Raw genomic sequence first — 21,120 nt, forward strand, 5'->3', positions numbered from 1 at the left:
AATAAATCTGATTTTTTTTAAACAGAACATAAAGCACTTTAACAAAAATGTGTATCTTGAAAATCTTTTTTTAAAGTTAGGAATGAAGTAAAAGGCACGCTTAATTGACTATGGTTGGATACAATATGTAGAAAGATGACTGTCTGAGCTTGTCAAACAAAAAATTCACACAATAGATTCCAAATTCTCTTTACTCAACACTTTTCAGAGATCAAATTAATTTGTTGTGTCTGACAGAGCTAAAAAGCACACTACTGAAAAGAAGATAAAACCAACTTGCCAAAAGTTGAATCTTGCTACCCACTAATGAAAACATTTCGAAAAAGATAAAAGTTGTCTCCAGATCTGTTAGCACCTTCAAACCCAGATGAGGCAACATCTGTCATGCATGCCCTCTCAGAGGCTAATGCTGATTCTCATCTCTCTCGCACACCTTTCCTCCCAGCCTCCCCTCTTTCTGCCAGTCTTTTCCCACTCACCTCCCTTTATCCCTCCATGCTTTCCTAACTCTCTCCACTTTCTTTTCTACCCCCTCTTTGGAATTAGACAAAGAACTTTTTAATGTAAATATATGTATATTAGTTCATTAGTTAGATTTATCATTTATTATTTACTTAATTCATTTGATATTTTAACGTAATAATAAAATGATACATATTATTATGCTCTCCTGCGTTTTGAAGTTAGGAATGACATTTGAAGATTGAGATTTCATTGAGACATATAATAAATACCTCTAATAAAAGAACTTCTAGGCAACAGTGATCATGATTGAACGTGAAGTTCTGTTGTTTGGAAGTGAGAAATGTGGATCTAAGCCTAGTGTCCTAAACTTAAATGAAGGCAATTACAAGGACACGAAGAAAGAGTTGCAAAAAGTGAACTGGAGAAATAAGTTGGAAGGTAATATCAGAGAAGCAGTGGCAGACGTAGAAGAATATTTTTCAAAACTCTCAACTAAGATGTATTCAATTGTGAAAGAAAAACTCAATTTATGGCTAACTAAGGCACTGAAGGAGAGATAAAAATTGAAAGAAAACATGTACATTACTGTGAAGATTCGTAGTTGGTCAGAGGATTGAACAAATTTTAGAAATTAGCAATGAATTACTAAAAAAGTAATGAGGGCGAAGTTAGAGTATGGGAGAAAGCTAGCTAAAAGTATAAAAACAGATAAAGTTTGTACACGTAGTTATAAAGGAGAAGGATAATTAAAGGGAATTTGGGTGAAAGGATGAGACTGGGGAACCAATAATGCCAAACCAGAAATTTCCATCTTCATTGTAGAAGACACAGAAAGCATCCTGAAAAATAGTTGAAAATCAAGAGGTAAAATGGAGGGAGAAACTTAAAACAGTTACAGTCACTTAGGGATTGTTGCTTTGCTGATCAATAGCAGGACTGTGAAAGCTAAAGCCATTCCTAACTAAAAGTTTGTCCTTGGTGTCACAAATTCACCTCAGTTTGGACCTTGGTTTCATACGTGAGCAAAGATTGTTGTTCTCTTGAACAGCAGTCCATCATGAATAGGACTGTGGAGCCCTGAAGGAGTAACACAAATGCCTGTGCTGGAATCTGAAACACAAAGCAGAAAGTGCTAATAATAGTCAGTCAGGCAGCAGATGTGGATGGAAAAAACAAATTCTATTATTTAACATGAAGGAATAATGCTTGTTCACACATTATTGGTCCTAAATTTAATCTGCATCAAAATAACATTTGGTTGGGAGTATTCAATATGTAAATACTTCAGTTTTGTGATAGAACAGAGATAATCAGGTGGTGAATATTTAAGTTTATTTGTGTTTTTGTTTAAACTTGGAACTTTGGATACATTTGTGTACGCTTACTACTTAATGTAAAATCTGAAACTTTTGTAGCTGCTGGAGTACTTCACAGTTGATCTTTGTAGGAAGATTATGGTGTTTAACATTATTCAGTCATTTACTCTGAAAGTCATTTACTCTAATATTTAAATACAAAAAGTGACATAGTGACTAAGTTCATGTGTATCCTTTTTGAGGTGTGGATGGCAGAACAAAAAATATCATATGAAAAAAAGAAACAAGAAGAACTAATGCAGCAGTATGTGAAAGAGCAAGAAGTATATGATAACAGGTATGAAACTACATCTGCTTAATAGTTTTGTTTTTGGGTGCCCCTTAAAAATGTAGATTAATATTTTGGTTTAACTCTTGAGGCTTTCCATCTATCTTTCTGCACTCCACCTGACCACCGCAATTCAGCTGATTTTCTATGAAGTATCTGAGACAGATGGAGATGAAAAACAATTTGAGGTGTACCTTCTGCTCTTTGCTTCATGGATGTTTTCCCTAGGCTGAAATGTGTGTTTTGGTACATGGTAAATGAATGCAAATAGGAAAGCAGCTTCTGCTGTAATCCTGCCATTTGTACTTTTGGAACACAGGTCAAAGGGGACCTAGAATGGAAATTGATGAGGGACATGTAGAACTGTTCGGTGCAGCTGTATACAAGCCCCATTCATGAAACTGAAATTCTTGAAACAAAACCAAAGATATTTTATTAAAGCAGCTTTGCCAATTATCCAATTCTCCCAGTGCATAAGACCATTTTTCTCCTGTACCATTTACCCAACCCATATGTAAATATTACAGGGTTCAAAGGGGCTTCCAGATCTCATCTCACCAGAGGTGGTTGAATCCAGGAGGTAAGAGGAAAAAGGTTTAGGCCATTCTGTTCTCAGATAAAAATAATTGTGTAAATTTATGCTTTGTGTTTAAGGATTTGTTTTGGACCACTTTTCCATAGAAAAGATTTGGAAATTAATTTGGCTAAAGTGATGTACTTAAATCAGTGATGGCTAACCCAGGCTAGAGAATGGGCTGCACAGTGGCTTTCCTTCATTTCAGTGGGCTGCAGGATTGAAATTGGGCTTGTTCACTAACCGTGACCCCAAAAATAAGATTAAATACAATTAACGACTTATAGAAAATGCTTGATTGTTTATACGTTAACAGAACTATCATCAACTTCAAATGGTAAAAACAAAGTGAATATTTACAATTTGGCACAGAGGGAGTGTATGGCTCATATAATCAATGTTTTGTGCATTCAACATGCACCTCACTTCACTTGCCCTTGCTTAATGTGTGGATTACATCAGTCATACTGGTAAGAAAAAGCTACATGATGGCAGTTAGTGGAATGTGGCAACCCTGCACATGGGCAACAATCAACAAAATATCTCATGTGCCACACTCAGAACTCAGATGGGCCATGAATGGCTCCAAGCCACAGGTTGCCCGCTACAGACTTAAAACAAAAGGGCTTACACAGTTCTAAAATCCTCCTTTTTAGCCACTTGAGTGAAAACAGAATTGATGTGCTGATGAACAAGGCTTCCTTACTATTTTGCACACTTACCAGTCCAATATGTACATTGTGTACACAGATTTTGCAGTCATTGGTGAAGGGACTCAAAAAAAAAGTGGCTGCAAACATTTAACGAGTTTAACTTCTTGGACAATTGTCAAACAGTTCTTGCCTAGGGAATTCTGGTGGGGGACGGTGTTCCCAGCACATCTTTGGGGAACCCTCCCCTGCAGTTACAAGACCCAGAGCTCAGAAGTTGAGGGCTACTGTGTAAATATGCTCCTAGCTTTAATGGTTCAGGATTTTGGTAGAACATTGATCAGAACAGCTGATATCTATATTCCTAGATACTGCTATTTTCAGAAATGTGCAATGTGTAAAAATATGAATCCTTCTACATTTTGTTTGAAATAACACTGTAATGGCCCAGTTAACCTATGCATTTGATAGTTTGGGAATGAAGTTGTTGAATAGGTAGCACTTTGCAATTTGTAAAATGATGTGACAGCACTTTGAGGGAACATTCTGACTGAAAAGCAGTGACCCAGCATAACCAGACACATAATAAGAAAAGCCAGTCTAACCTTTGAAAGCTTATTCCTGTGGTAACTTAACTTTCCCACTGTAACTGTAATTTGAATACTTCCAATATGTTTACCTTTGCTATCTTGCCTGAGTATAGATGGTTCATCGGATAGCTACTTTTCATTTACACCCTTAGGCTTTAATTTCTGACTTTACTTCAAAAGAATAATAGGGTTTTATCTTTTTTTTTCCTATTGACACTATTATTTCACTTGTTGGTTTCCTGTGATATTGTTCATTTAAGACACTTATAGAACTTGCTGTGTTATACAAGTTTGTTTGTACATCCATTTTCTATTAAACAATCAGGGATTTTTAAATGAGCACAAATGTATAAAAAAATGGAAACAACGTTGTGCTATAAAAATACTACTTAATAGACTGAAAGTTGGCATTTTTTTAAGGTTACTCATGGGCGATGAGCGTGTGAAGAATGGCCTTAACTTCATGTATGAGGCACCTCCAGGGGTAAAGAGTGGTAAGATTTTAACAAATACTTAAATTGCTTCAAGATGTTTATAAAATGTTTAATGTGTTTATACTATCTGCATGCAGTTAACTTCTCTTGTCATTCTTTCAGATTTAAGATTTTGTATTGATGTGTATTGTAAGCTAATGTTTTCTCTTTTTTTAATTGGCTGGCAATGAAGAGAACAAAGAGGTAAGGTTATACTTATTAAATGTAATCCATTTAAGTTAAATATTTGAAAAGTTTAAGATATTTATTTAACAATAGTCTTAGCTAAAATCTGTGTATATTTGGTTGCAGGCAGAGGAGGGAGAGACTGAATACAAGTTTGAATGGCAGAAAGTTGCACCACGAGAAAAGTAAGTATTATGTTTTATAGCAACTGATGACATCCCTCAATTTTAAGGATATAGGCAGAAATCCACACACTTCTTTGTTGTGAAGACCAATATTGAAAAATTAAGCTTAAAGTTCTACATACTTAACTTGCATTACAGACTCTTAAGGATTTGCCCACACGCGCAACTGATCCAGAATCCAATTTATAATTATCCAGTTTATTAGACTTAAATAAAGGCATTAATTGGCTAGTCCACAATCTGATTAGTGCAAATTGCACATTTAAGGAGGATTTTGTGGCCAGAGCCTCTGCCATCTCCTTTCAATAGTCTTGGATTTATGCTATCAGGATTGGGTGACTTGAGGCCAAGGAATCTTTTTTTAGATTCTTTATTGAACTATCCATAACAACTGTTCCTCATTCTGCTCTAATACACTTGGACAATATTATCAGGAACTACAGACTGGTGAACTTAATGTCAGTGGTGGGTAAATTGTTGGAGGAGATTCTGAGAGAGGGGATCTATATGCATTTGGATACGCAAGGATTGAGTAGGGATTGTCAGCATGAGTTTTGTGCCTGGGAAATCATGTCTTACAAATTTGATAGTTTTTGTTTGAAGAGATGGCCAAGAAAATAGATGAGGCCAGAGTGGTAGATGTTAAGTGCATGGACTTTAATAAGGCCTACGGCAAGGTACCACATGGTAGACTGGTCAGTAAGGTCAGATCAGATGGGATACAGGGAGAGCTAGTCAATTGGATCCAAAATTGGCTTGCCAATAGGAGACAGAAGGTGGTTGTAAAATGTTGTTTTTCACCTATCTAGCAGTGTGCCGCAGGGATTGGTCCTGGGGCCACTGTTGTTTATCATTTATATAAACGATTCACATGAGAATAAAAGAAGTGTGGTTAGTAAGTTTGCAAATGACACCAAAATTAGTGGTGTACTGGACAGTGAAGGAAGTTATTTAAGACTACAATGTGATCTTGATCAATTGGGCCAGTAGGCCGAGGTATGACAGATGGAGATTACTTAAGATAAATGCAAGGTGTTACTTTTTGGTAAGACAAACCGGGGCGGGATTTTCATGGTTAATGGCAGGGCTTTGGAAGTGTTGTCAAATTGAGAGACGTTGGAATGCAGGTATACAGTTCCTTGAAAGTGGTGTCAGAGGTAGACAGAGTGGTGATGATGATGTTTGGCACACTTGTCTTCATCGGTCAGAGCACTGAGTACAGGAGTTGTGATGTTATCTTACAACTGTATAAGACATTGATAAGGCCACATTTGGAGTCCTGTGTACATTTTTAGTCACCCTGCTTTGGAAGGATGTTATTAAATCAGAAAGGGTGCAAAAAAGATTTACATGGCTATTACTAGGATTGGAAGGTTTGAATTATAAGGGAAGGCTAGATACGCTTGGACTTTTTTCCTTGGAGCATAGGAGGATGAGAGGTCATCTTATAGAGGTTTGTAAAATCATGAGGGGCGTATGTAAGGTGAATAGCCAAGGTCTTTTCCCCACGATAGGAGAACAGAGAGCATAGTTTAAGGTGAGAGGGGAAAGATTTAAAAGGGACCTGAGGGCGGTACATATATGAAATGAACTGCCAGAGTAAGTGGTAGAGGTAAGTACAATGACAACATTTAAAATACCTTTGAATTGGTACATGGACAGGAATGGTTTCGAGGGATATGGGCAAAACGCAGGCAAATGGGACAAGTTCAGTTTAGGAAACCTGGTCAGCGTAGATAAATTGGGCCGAAGGGCCTATTTCCATGCTGTATAACTCTGACTCTGACTCCTAACGTTGGTGCCAATCTGGTGAAGAGTGTCTCTTCAAAGTAACCTTTCCTCATTCCAGAGCTCTTTGCAATACCCCAGGAATGCGAATCCTTCACTCCTGTAGTCACACAATTTGGTAGCCTCTATATTACAGCTGCAGAGAACCAATTTCCTTCAGCTATGTCTACGGACAACCATACAGTTCTCTGTTTCTATATTGTCCCTATGTTCTGAACCAGCTAATACTGTTTCTTGAATTACAGCATTCCAGAAAATATAATTCAGTTATCATTTATCCTTTATCTATCCTTAAGAATTTTATACGCTTCTAGTAGATCGCTTTTCAAATCCCCAGGAATATAGGCCTAGTTTATTCAATTGCTCGTTGTAGTACAATCCCTTCATTCCAAGAACCAGTCTGGTGAACACTCCAGGTGCGGCCTCATCAATATCCTGTGCAATTGCAGTAAACTCCCTTCGTTTTAATATTCTAATCCCTTTGTAACAGAAGCTAGCATACCAATCTTAATTGCTTGCTGAAACGGCACATTTAACTTTGTGTACAAATTTCCCAGTATCTCAGATATTCTGCTATTGTTTATAGTTTTCTTACCAAGGTAGATAACTTCGTACTTTGCCACATTGTATCCTATATTCTTGCCCACTCACCCAACATGTTTATATCTCTCTCTGCATCTTCTTCACTGCTACCTTTTCCACTTTGTATTGTCAGCTAATTTGGAAATATTACACCCACACTCATTGAAGACAATATAGACTTTAAATATGACGTTCAAGTACTGACGCTTACAGTGCCCCCGCTTATGCAAAGCTAGAAGTGTCCCCTTTATTTCTGCTCTGTCTTCTATCCATTAATCAATCTGCCAATCATATTACTTACCCGCAATTCTATGAAATCTAATTTTGTGTAATAACCTCTTGTGGTATGTACTGAAAATTTTTGAAACTCCCAATACGCTAGATCCACTGATCTTCCCCTTATTCACCTTATTAGTTCCTCAAAAACTCATAACGGATTGGTCAAACATGCTTTCTCTTCAATATATTCCTGTTGACTGCTTAATCATGCTATGATTTTCTAAATGCCCTCCCCTAAATTCCAACATTTTGCCTACAACTAATTTCTGGACTGCCCTTTACGTTCTCCATTTCTTTCTTCCTCCTGTTAGAACACCAGATCAGACCCCTCAATTTCAATACAGTTGAGGACCAGAAACTTTGTTAAAGTAGACAACATTTGAAATCCCAGTTACTTGGAGAATAAAGCCATAAGATTCCACACATTTAAACAAACAAATTTTGCTACACAGAAGTCGACAGTCAGTACTTTGCAGAATTAACATGAAGTAACAGGCAAACTCTGGTTGAACACATGACAAGCTGCATAGTAATTGGCAGACACTACCAAGATATGTTGTCCAAATTTCTCAGCAGCCCACTCAGAAAATAGTCATCGCTTAGTCACAAAATTCTTTACAAATTCTGTCTCCCTCACAAGAGATTTTAGCTCCTTCCAAGAGTTATTCTGATCTGCAATCTGCATGAGCTCTACTCCTGAGATCACAGGTACAATTCTCACCCTAAAAATACGTGCTCCCAGGTCCAGCTGCCTTGGTCCCTTTGCCAACAGAGCTGACCAGTTATTGAGACTGCATTCCCCTGTGATGGCCAGGCTACATTCTGGCATCTCAATCCCAACTTTCCAGCCACGCTAACACCAACAACTGTGTCTGGGCTTTCCTGAGCATCAATCTTTCTGCAGCATGTAGCAACCATTGGCTCCTGGGGTTTTTCTAAGCCTCACCGTCACAGAGCTAAGCTGCGTGGTGTCAATCCTCCTCTTTGCTCCCCACAGCAGCTATTCAGTTTTCCCCTTGAACTGATCTGTGACTTTTGTAAACCTCCCTACAGAGTTCCATCCCCTATTCTTAGGCAGGATCTAATTATCCACAGTATTTTACTTTATTTGATGTATCCAAGTTGGGTATGTTCTGTACTTTAAATGTTACAACCAGAGCTCACTCCCACAGATGCTAACTTTTTTTTTCTTACTTTATTCCAATTCAACCCAATCAAATCAAATTCAATTCAGTCCCAACGAGCTGAGACATTCCCGATCCAAGCTGACAAGACAGGGCTCTCCCCTCCAGCCTTGGGTTTGATCTAGACGATCCAAGCTGATTGGAGTAGGTGTAGCTCCTCCTCCAAGACTTGATCTCATTTGCATCTTAGCCAAAAGGCTGAGATACCGCTTTAAAAAATTGCTTCAAATGAAGCTGAAATGTAACCTAATGACTTCAACCAAGTACAGCATGTCAATACTACACTTGATCTTAGCCAAAAGGCCATTTCTGTTTGTGTTTTTGTTTCAGATTCCAGCATAACTTACTCAAAGTAAGAAGTCTCACAACACCCTTAAGTCCAACAGGTTTATTTGGAATCACAAGCTTTTGAAGCGCTACTCCTTCTTCAGTCTGACTTGCCTGAGTTGTGAGACTTCTTACTGTGCCCACCCAGTCCAACACTGGCATCTCCACATCAACTTGCTCAAACACATACTTTGAATCAAAAAAATATTGATTCCCTCACACTTTTCTTAACAGTGAGCCAATCTTTGCAATATCATCTTTGAACACTGGCCAAAAATGGGATCTGATCAGCAATAGAAAAAAATTCTTTCTTTGGAAGAAGTTACTTCAGGTGTACACGTCAATTAGCAACCCTACCTGATTAAACAAAACTGACATTTGTTTAATCCTGATATTGCATTTTAGCACCCTCTCCTGTTTATGATATGCCACATTGGTGTTTGTGGAACTCTTTTTTTTAATGTTGTGCAAAGGATTATGATAATTAAATATTAATAAACCATGTGTTAAATGGTGCCGTTTTTTAATTGATACCAGATATGCCAAGGATGACATGAACATTAGAGATCAGCCTTTTGGAATCCAGGTGTGTATGGATTGCTCTGGACAGCAAAAACAATTTGAATACAGTTTCTACAAGTAATGCATAATAGGCAGAATTCAACTGGACCTATTGTAACAATGTTAAATACCTTTCATTTCTGGAGCTTTGAAATTATCTTCATGAAAACAATCGTTGGGAATAAACTTCAATTCGTGAGTATTAGATTGCTGTGTTCTTCCTTATTTTGCACATTTGTTCTTCTCTTTCACTTCATGTGGAAAGAAGAACGAATTGTGTTCAATACTAAATTGTGGTTTAGTATTGTGTTCACTGGTCATAATGTTACCTGTTCTAAGTTAGGGAAACCAAACACAGATCGGGTGACCACTTTGCAGAATATCTTAATACAGTCTTCAAACATGAAGACCACTTTCTGCTATTTCGTTTGGGGCGGCACAATGACAGTGGTTAGCACTGCTGCCTCAAGTGCCAGGGACATGAGTTCGATTCTGGCCTCAGATCACTTTCTGTGGAGTTTGCACATTCTCCCTGTGTCTGCATGGGTTTCCTCCAATTGCTCTGTTTTCCTCCCACAGTCCAAAATGTGCTGGTTAGGTTGATTAACCATGTTAAATTGACCCTAGTATTGCGGGGGTGGGGCAGGTTAATATGTGGTGTTAGGGTAATAGGGCCTGGGTGGGATTGTGTTTGGTGCAGACTCGATGGGTCAAATGCCTTCCTTCTGCACTATAGGATTCTATGATCAGTAAGAGGTTTCTCAACCTCAGGTTAAAATCCAACAGGTTTATCTGGTGGCACAAGTTTTCAGACTGTCGCTTCTCCTTCACTTGAAGAAGAAGTGACGCTCTGAAAGCTTGCGCTATCAAATAAACCTGTTGGATTTTAACCTGGTGTTGTGAGACTTCTTACTGTGCTTACTCTAGTCCAACTCTGGCATCTCAACACCATGATTCTATGTTGATCTTGAGCTGCTTTTCATTTTAATACTCCATCCTTGTACTGATATCTTTGTTCTTGGCTTCCAGCAGCATTCAACGAAGCTCAACATAAGCTTGAGGTTTAGCACCCCATGTTTCAACTGAGAGCGGCACGTTGGTTCAGTGGTTAGCACTGCTGCCTCACAGTGCAGGGACCTGGGTTCATTCCAGCTTCGGGTGACTGTCAGTGCAGAGTTTGCACATTCTCCCTATGTGTGCTCCGGTTCTCTTTCACAGTCCAAAGACATGCAGGTCAGTTGGACTGGCCATGCGCAATTGCCCCATACTGTCAGGGGGATAAATATGCAGGATTACAGATATGGGGCCTGGGTGTGATTGTTGTCAGTGTAGGTTTGATGGGCCAAGTGGCCTCTTTCAGCACTGTAGAGATTCTATGATACTATGAGCAATTTGCATCCTTCTGGACTCAGCATTGATTCAACAATTTGAGACCATAATCTCTGCCCCCATTTTATTTCACTTACTCTGCAGGTTCAGTTTTATATTCATTTTTCATTTGTTTTTCATTTTGGATGGCAGCTATTCATTATTAGCACTTCAACACCAATTTTGTTTCTTTTCTTGTCCCATTACCATTCCCTTTGGCCTGCAACTGACCTGTAATTTAATCACAGACTTTCTTTTTTGTTTTTATTCCATCCGCCCTCCTTTATACCCACCCTCCTATTAACTCTGTTTCCCTCTCCAAAGGTGCTCAGTATTTCCAGCAATCTCTGCTTTTATTTTAGATTTCCAGCATCCACAGTATTTTGCTTTTATTAAGTTGGCTAATTTGCTCAGAGAGGCTATAAAATGGCTGCTACAAGGATTGTTGGAAAAAATAGCACTGATTTATTAGGTAAGATTTTCAGTTAGGTGCCATAGGTTGGATTAAGTTATCTTATTACCTGTCCAGGTAGTGCTTAACGCTGATTGTTGGGAATAAGTTTCCCATTTCTAAGCCTTACTTCAAGTAAAACAAAATGCGAAATAACTTAATTTCTTGGCATAGGAGTTTCAATTATGAAAGCTTGACAAAGAAAGTTGTTCAGAATTTTTTAGACTGAAAACATTTTGTATCAGAACTGACAGTCACACAATGCAGTAGTACCTTTTGGCAGATAATGAAGCACAAAGCTTCACATTTTCAATTATGTGATATAGATCCTGTTGATGTACCGGTTTGCTGTGCCATTAAGTTCAAGGAATTGTTTTGCTAAACAAAGTCACTTTACTCAATTGGGAGTTGCGTTAATGGGCCAAATGACTATTGTAAAATACTAACTCTCCCTTCACTCCTACAAAAAATGTTTTTCAACAGATTTTTCACTATCTGATATGGAATTGCTTGACTTGATAGTTGTTTTACTTGGTGAAATGCACATTCAAGCTGGGAAGCTTTATTGTATCAAGATGTATAAGCGAAATATTTTTCCCAACTACCTTATTCTTTTTGGTAATAATGTGCTCCTCCCATCTAGGTACGGAATGTTAGGTGCATCAAATGTCATAAGTGGGGTCATGTGAATACCGACCGTGAATGTCCACTGTTTGGTCTCTCTGGAATCAATGCAAGCTCAGTATCCACAGATGGTGCAGGTATGTGTGACATATCAAATCTCATCTTGTTAGTCACGAAAAGGTAGCAGTGCAATCCTCAGCAGAAAGATAACATGGCTATTGAAACCAAGTCACCCAAATGCAAAGCTAATCTCAGCAGTGTTAAGTTCCAGTCCCAGCACTGCCAGAATCAGAATAATAATGTCAGAAATTTGGAGTTTCTAAACTATTAATACCAAATAGTTGTGGTCATTTTAAGCCTTTCTGAATTAAGATTCCTTATTCGAATTTTGATGTGCTAATTTTCAAGTGAAACAAGCCTTCCAATGCTATTACAGTGCTGGTGCAGTTAAAACAAAAATGCATAAGGGGAAAATTGGAATATAGAAAATCAAGTGAGCAGGACTACAAAGTGGAATGGAGGGGTATTGAAAGGAAAATTAAGTTGTCAACAGGTTCCTGGAAGGTATAGAGATTGTGTAGAACAGAGAGACAGCTTGCCATGGTCTTAATTGTTAATAACCTCAACCAGGATGTTTCCCATGCAGTGTGCTGCGTGGAAAATCAAATGAGAGTTGAAGAGGTGTATACAAAGCTAAGTGTCTACAATATGTTCATGTATTGTAGAGAGAAAAAGGAAGTGAGACAGGCTACTAGTGCAACGCTAGAGGAGTCAAGAGTTTTAAAAATAGAGACAGTACTGTTAAAATTGGGCTGTCCATTGGGAATCCAGATGTGGTTAATTATATTTTGGTCAGTAAATAAAAAATTAGTAACAGGCATTGTCAATGGTCAGGCTTCAATTCTCTCTTGCTGTTGTACTTACTGATATAAATTGGCGTGTAGTCCAAAAGCACCTCACTTTTGGAGTTGCACATAGATAGTTTGGCCTTTTAGGAAAGATGCTTGTGGAATTATTTCACAAAGGGACGAAACCATCATCAGGTTGGGAGAATGTCAAGGGAGGGAATTATTTTTCAGAAAATCTTTAATTTGTATCACTACTGTTAAGGCAAATTTCATCACTTGCACGCGCATTCAGAGCCTGGTACAGCATTAGTAGACAGTGAACTGTTTGTAACTGATATCCTGCGTAACATGAAATGAGATTAGGCATCAAGTGGTGGAAATTCACAGCTATAACTGTGAAACACCGGTATAGATCTGAGTATCAATCTACCATGGAGACCATTTTTTTTAATGTTTTTAAATAAATTGTATTCAGCACTGGCAGTATAGTTCCTTTAAAATGAGTGTGAAGTGCAAAATTGGCCCAGGTAGCACTTCATTTGGACCCACTGATGGACCAAAATGATGTCTGTTGTGCATGCTTATTTCTGCTATGAATCCCGCAGGATACCAATCTTGGTGAAGCATTGGTACTGATCAGACCAATCGTGATGTTAATCAGTGTGCAACACTGAGTTAACACCAGTGATGCTGTTTTGCAGTGCCACATTCCAGCTGACACACTACCCTTGTACAGCAACACAGACATTATGCGTCCCAATAACCCTATTTAAAGAGATCATCTGCATAGAAATTAGTTACTGGCTGACGACTTCTGTCTACTTTCCGTGGTTGTTTAAAGTTACAAAAGCCGACAGGGAACGCTGAGTAGGTCCTGAAGAATTTTTTGCTGACTGGAATGGAATGGAGTATAACTTGGAGAATGAGCAGAGGCCTTACAACACGATAATTGACTAGAAAAGATGGAAAAGAATACTGGGCAAGAGGCCATTTCCATCTAGGATGTGTAGAGAGCAATTCCACCTGAAACTCAGCGAGAAACAAAGCGTAAGACGTCTGCACTTCAGTTAAGTAAACCTAATTGAAATTTAACAACTGCTGCACCTACAGCTCCAAGCTTGGCGCAAAACAAGGATCACATCACCAATGACTTGGCAATGATTATTTTGTGCTTGATTGCTTCCCAGGCTGGATTGGAAATATTAGCAATGTTTCCGTGTGCATAAGGGAGGAAACTGATGCTCTCTCTTCAAAGTGGGCTAACTACATTTTAATTCTTGCTAGGGCAAGCGGATGAAGCAAGAATGATGGTTTACTAGGATGGCAGGCTTCCCCATGATGCAGAGTGCCATTGAGATTCAGACAAATTTGGCCTCAAACCTGCAAAAACCAATTAAAATTCAATTATGAAGTGACCGATTAGGGAAACGTTCCCAGTATGTGGGAGAGGAATCTGTGAGGAACTTCTCCCGAAATCACAGACTCTGTCTCTCCCATCTTCATTACTCCAGCTATTCCAGTGAAAAGCATCTCGCCTCCTGCTTTTGCTGTTCCTCAAGAGACAGAGTCTGAGGTTGTAGGAGCAACAATGACAGGAGGAGGAAACTTGTTAATGGAGGAGCTAAAGGGATTATTCTGATCCACTCCTCTGCCACCATATGGAAAATGTACAGCTGTGCTGTGCTATCACCAATTATTGGACATCCTCCAAGGAAAATAATCAAAATTGTAAAAAGTAGAAGGAGTCTCCACTGGTAGCGAGTTAAGAGCAGGCACAGGGAGCTGTCACTCAGCCTTGCAGGAATATTAAGTGAGGTGAGTGCAAGCCCCTAGTCTCAGTTGGAGAATGGGTTGGGTCCGGTCTAAGGCTCAGCTGGCGTAGGGGGACCTCCAGCCAAAGCCTTGCCGGTTTCAGTTGCTAAGAATTGGAATAACCCTCCCATAAAATCCTGGTGGAAATAAGAGGGGCTGATCTTTAAAGTAATTTTACCAGCAGAAAACCAAGATATTAGAAAACTGGGCATTACATGGCTTGTGAATTTGCTCAACCTGCTTTTGCTGTTCCTCAAGAGACAGAGTCTGAGGTTGTAGGAGCAACAATGACAGGAGGAGGAACCAGTTACTTTCTTTTCATAAGAATCATAAGAACTAGGGGTAATTCAGTCCCTGAGCCTACTCCACTACTTAATATGATCATGGCTGATCATATCTCAACCTCAACTCCACTTTCCTGCCCATTCACAATTGCCCATCAAACCCTTACTAATTAAAAATCTATCCACCTCTTCCTAAATTTACTCAGAGGCCCAGCATTCACTGTGAGGTTGTGAATTACACAGACTCATGATCGTTTGAAATAAGTCATTTCTCCTCATCGCTGTTTTAAATCTGACCCCCTGCCCACCCACTCTTATCCTAAAGCTATGACCTCTTGTTCTAGATGGCCCTACAAGAGGGAACATCCTCTCCACATCTACTTTGTCAGTACATCTCAATTAGATCTCCTCTCATTCTTTTATACTGTCAGGAGCATACGCCTAAACTACCCAATCTCTCTTCGTGAGACAAACCCCTCATCTCTGGAATCAACCTGATGAAACACTTCTGAACTGCCTCTAATGCACTACATCCTTCCTCGACTAAGGGTTCGAAAACTGTACGCAATATTCTATGTGCAGTCTCACTAATGCTTTGTACAGTAGCAGCAGCACTTCACTACTTTTATATTCTATTTCATTTAGTAATAAATGCCAAAATCCTTATTACCTGCTGTAACTGCATACTAGTTTTCTGCAGTTCATGCATGAGGACACCAGATCCCTCTGCACCAAATCACTGAAGTTGCTCTCCATTTGAATAATTTACTCTTATTTTTCCTACTGAAATGGATAACGTCACACTTACCTACAATATACTCCATCTGCCAAATTGTGCCCCATTTCCTTATCTATCCACATTTATTTGAAAATTTCTTAGTGCCTCATTACAACTTACTATCCCACCCATTTAGTGTCATCTGCAAATTTGGCGATGGTACCTACATCCAAGTCATTAATATAGGTTGTAAATGGTTGTGACCCAAGAACTGAACCCTGTGGTACCTCACTAGTTGCATCTTGCCAACCCAAAAAGACCCATTTATCCTGAATCTCTCTTTTCTGTTGATTAGCACAGTAAGAAACCTCACAACACCAGGTTAACGTCAACAGGTTTATTTGGCAGCACTAGCTTTTGGAGTCTCAAACTCCTTCATCAGGTGAGCGAGGACTTATGTTCACAAACAGGGCATATAAAGACACAAACTCAATTTTCAAGATAATGGTTGGAATGCGAGTCTTTACAGGTAATCAAGTCTTAAAGGTACAGACAATGTGAGTGGAGAGAGGGCCAAGCACAGATTAAAGAGATGTGTATTGTCTCCAGCCAGGACAGTTAGTGAGATTTTGCAAGCCCAGGCAAGTCGTGGGATAGTGTTTCGTGAACCCAAGATCCCGGTTGAGGCTATCCTCGTGTGTAGAACTTGGCTATCAGTTTCTGCTCAGTGATTCTCCATTGTTGTGACACGAAGGATGCCTTGGAGAATGCTTACCTGAAGATCAGAGATTGAATGCTCATGACTGCTGAAGTGTTCCCCGACTGGAAGGGAATTTGCCTGCCTGTGATTGTTGAACAGTGTTCATTTGCTCGTTGTCATAGCATCTGCATGGTCTTCCCAATGTACCATGCCTCGCAATATCTTTTCTTGCAGTGTATCAGGTAGACAATGTTGGCTGCGTTGACCAAATTCGCACCTCAATATGCCAACATCTTTATGCGTAGGTTTGAACAAGATCTCTTCACTGCACAGGACCTTCAACCGATGCTATACACTGGATACATCAATGACATTTTCTTTCTTTGGATTCATGGCAAACAATCATTGAAACAACTATGTGATGACATCAACAAGTTCCATCCCACCATCAGACTCACCATGGACAACTCTCTGGAATTGGTTGCATTCTTGGACACACGCATCTCCATCAAGGATAGTCACCTAAGCACTTCACTATACCGCAAGCCCACGGATAACCTCACAATGCTCCACTTCTACAGCTTCTACTCTAAACATGTTAAAGAAGCCATCTCTTTTGGGATATGCTTCTCAAAGCGTATACACAGGACCTGCTCAGATGAGGAGGATCAGACACCTACAGACGCTGAAAGATGCCCTCACAGAAACAGGATATGATGCTCAACTCATTAATAGACAGTTCCAACGTGCCACAGCGAAAAACTGCACTGACCTTCTCAGAAGACAAACATGGGATACGGTGGACAGAGTACCCTTTGTCATCCAGTACCTCCGCAAGCGGAGAGGCTATGACGTTTTCTCCAGAGCCTTCAACACATCATCAATGAAGACGAACATCTTGCCAAGGCCATCCCCACACCTCCAATTCTTACCTTCAAACAACCGCACAACCTCAAACAGACCATTGAACATAAGAAATAGGAGCAGGAGTAGGCCATCTAGCCCTTTGAGCCTGCCCCACCATTCATTAAGATCATGGCTGATCTGAAGTGGATTAGTTCCACTTTCCCACTTTCTCCCCATAACCCTTAATTCCCTTGTCTATCAGAAATCTATCTACCTGTGACTTAAATATATTCAACGGGGTAGGCTCCACCACTTCAATGGGCAGAGAATTTCAGAGACTCACCACCCTTTTGAGTGAAGAAGTTCCTCCTCAACTCCAATCTCAACTGGCCCCCCCCTTGTTTTGAGGCTGTGTCCTCTATTTCTGCTATCCTTTCTAAGCAGGAAGAATCTCTCTACCTCTACCCTATCTAGCCCCTTCATTTATCTTATATGTCTCTATAAGATCCCCCCTCAGCCTTCTAAACTCCGAGTACAGACTCAGTCTATTCAATCTCTCCTCACAGGCTAACCCCCTCATCTCCTGTATCAGCCTAGTGAACCTTCTCTGCACTCCCTCCAAGGCCAATATATCCTTTTGCAAATGCGGCGACCAAAACTGCACACAGTACTTCAGTTGCGGCCTCACCAGTGCCCTGTACAGTTGCAGCAAGACCTCCTTGCTTTTATATTCTATCCCCCTCGCTATAAAGGCCAACGTTCTATTCACCTTGATCACCTGCTGCATCTGCAGACTGGGTTTTTGCGATTCATGCACAAGGACCTCCAGGTCCCTCTGCACTGTAGCACGCTGCAGCTTTTCACCCTTTAAATAATAATCCCTCCTACTATTATTTCTACCAAAGTGGATAACCTCACATTTGCTAACGTTGTACTCCATCTGCCAGGTCCTCGCCCACTCACTCAGCCTATTCCAGATCTCTCTGCAGACTTTCCGTGCCTTCCATGCAATTTGCTCTTCCACACATCTTCGTGTCATCAGCAAATTTTGTCACCCTACACTCAGCCCCCTCCTCCAGATCATCTGTGTAAATGGTAAACAGTATTGTCCGCAGCAACCTACCCAGACTTCAGGAGAACAGTGACCACGACACCACACAACCCTGCCACAGCAATCTCTGCAAGACATGCTGACACATCGACACAGATGCCATCATCTCACGTGAGAACACCATCTGCCAGGTACATACTCTTGCAACTCAGCCAACATTGTCTACCTGATACGTTGCAGGAAAGGATGTCCTGAGGCATGGTATATTAGGGAGATCATGCAGACGCTACGACAATGAATGAATGAACACCACTCGACAGTCACCAAGCAAGAGTGTTCCCTTCCAGTCGGGGGACACTTCAGCAGTTACGGACATTCAGCCGTTGACCTTCAGGTAAGTGTTCTCCAAGGCAGCCTTCACGACAACTCAATCGCTGAGCAGAAATTGATAGCCAAGTTCCACACGTGAGGACTGCCTCAACCGGGATCTTGGGTTCATGTCAATCTATCTGTACCCCCACGACTTGCCTGGGCTTGCAAAATCTCACTAACTGTCCTGGCGGGGGACGATATGTACCTCTTTTAACCTATGCTTGGCCCTCTCTCCACTCACATTATCTGTACCTTTAAGACTTGATTACCTATAAAGACTCGCATTCCAACCATTATCTTGTAAATTGAGCCTGTGTCTTTATGTGCCCTGTTTGTGAACACAAGTCCTCACTCACCTGATGAAGGAGCTTGAGACTTCAAAACTTAGTGCTGCCAAATAAACCTGTTGGACTTTAACCTGATGTTGTGAGACTTCTTACTGTGCTCACCCCAATCCAACGCCAGCATCTCCACATCATTCTGCTGGTTAGCCAATCCGCTATCTATCAATTATCTCTAATCCCATATGAGCTAACCTTGTATTAACCTTTTGTGTGGCATCTTATCAAATGCCTTCTGGAAGTCCAGATATACATGATCACCATTATCTGCCTTGCTTATTTCATCTTCAAAGAACTCATGTAAATTGCTCAGTACTTTTACCCGAGAAATGGAGTTCTTCCCTTTCTGTAACCTCTGCATTTTCTGTTACTATTGGGATGGCACACCTGTCCTCCTCCATAAAAACTGAATCTTCAAGGATGAAGCTATATTAATCACTTTGACCATAGGTGATCACAATATCATTCTGTCTTCCCAAACTCTGTGTGGTGTGTGCTTTATATTCTCTTGGGACTATATTCTATTTATAAAGTTCCTTCTGTTTTCCATTTCATTATGTATTGATTCTATTGATGTGCAACTTATGAACTGTGGGTGTGGGGCTTGCAGTAGTGCTCAGTGGGTGTGGGTGTTAGATACAAGTCTTGATTGATAAGAGACTGTTGGTAGGTGAGTAATAGGATGTGTTGAACTGAGCAATGGCTGAAGCTAGAGGTGCAGCTGGTAGGATATGGCAATTGGAAATGCCATCAACACCAGAACAAAACAGCCACTTGGTGGGCACCCCAACCACCAATTTAAACATTCATTCTCTCCACTACTGATGCACAGTCAGTACCATATATTAGGCGCACTGGCCTTGACTATTCATTTGAGGTCATTGAACTTCCTCAGGGATTTGCTGCCGGTTTTGATTTCCAAAGCTATCTGCTTCCACTGTCTTTTGACCATGTACCTGGAGGATCTCCTGACCCCTTGTGAATTCAGGACATTTTCTTTCCACCTCCTCTACCAACACTTGCAATGCAGCATCCAAAATCTTAGAGGCTATTCTCTCCCATGTTGTGTCCTTTTATTTACTGTTTGGCAGCTTAAATTCAATTCCTGCACAACACCTCATGCGTGCTACAGTGCCTCCCTTTTAGGAGGTGCAGGTTAGCTTTGAGCAGCGCAGATTTTCTATGTAGTGCTTGCAGGTTGAGATTTTGAGCCCCTACTACTGTATGCAGCCAATGAATAGCACAGTTAATGCTAGCTATACACAGCAATCATGCTAATGAACAGACAGTATGACAATGGTACATTGTGATCACCACTCACATTTTTTGGGTTATCCAATTTAGCTCGTATAGTGCTTTGATCTACTCCTTTCTTCTTATTGCTAGTTATTTTCTACTGTTTTATTTTGTGAAATTGTGCCCTCAAGAAACAGCTTATTTTCCCACTCCCACGCAATAAACTGCAGAATCCAGAAAAGATCTATCCTTTGCATCTGTTATCTACACACTTAAATAAATTTGGTCCATATTATCTGGAGAAAGAATGATTGATCTAATTGAAGAATTCAAAATTATGAAGGGGCTTGAAAGGGTAGATTGAAGGAAGTTGTTGTCCCCGGTCAGGGAATCTAGAACAAGGGGACAGAGTTTCAGGATAAGAGGTTAGAAAAATTTCTTCACACAAAGGGTTGTGATTCTTTGGCATTCTCTCACTTGGAAGGTTGTTGATACTCTATCAATGGATATATTTAAGGCTGAGATAGACAGGTTGAAGATAGATAGTCAAAACCCAGCGTCAGCTAAAATCCTATTCAACTGCTGTATGATTGCCTGTCCTGTTTCTAATGTTCCTCAATGCCATTGTCCACAGGCATGGGCTCAGTTTCTGTGTGTGTATTCTGGAAGGTCACAACCATTAAATAAACACCAGGAAAAACATAACCTTCGTGTTCAGCTCCTGCTACAAATTGTTCCCTTGTTACTGGTCCCTCTTTGGTTATTACCATCACTGAATCTCCCTCTGTAAACCTCATGGGATTTGGCTAGAAATTGAACCAGACCAGCCATATTAATACTTTCCCAACAAGAACAGATCATAGGCTGGGAATTCTGAGATGTGTAACTCACCTCATGGCTCCTAAAACTTAACCACTATCATCAAATTACAAGTCAGAAGTGTGGTGGAATATTCTCCACTTGCTGGTTTCGTGTGGTGAA

General features: G+C 40.1%; 1 protein-coding gene across 1 annotated transcript in view; it reads left to right on the plus strand.

Annotated features, from left to right (window-relative positions):
* cirsr (corepressor of RBPJ and splicing regulator) overlaps nt 1-21,120 on the plus strand; it is a 52,597-nt gene that overhangs the window by 9,106 nt on the left and 22,371 nt on the right. The window contains exons 2-7 of the mRNA XM_080198970.1: nt 2,024-2,118; nt 4,344-4,417; nt 4,590-4,600; nt 4,709-4,767; nt 9,465-9,513; nt 11,951-12,068. Coding sequence (XP_080055096.1) covers nt 2,024-2,118; nt 4,344-4,417; nt 4,590-4,600; nt 4,709-4,767; nt 9,465-9,513; nt 11,951-12,068 — 406 coding nt within the window. The remainder of the gene's footprint in view (nt 1-2,023; nt 2,119-4,343; nt 4,418-4,589; nt 4,601-4,708; nt 4,768-9,464; nt 9,514-11,950; nt 12,069-21,120) is intronic.

This window comes from Carcharhinus amblyrhynchos, chromosome 11 (genome assembly GCF_965287045.1).
Source record: "Carcharhinus amblyrhynchos chromosome 11, sCarAmb.v2.hapA, whole genome shotgun sequence".
In the NCBI taxonomy this organism is placed as follows: domain Eukaryota; kingdom Metazoa; phylum Chordata; class Chondrichthyes; order Carcharhiniformes; family Carcharhinidae; genus Carcharhinus; species Carcharhinus amblyrhynchos.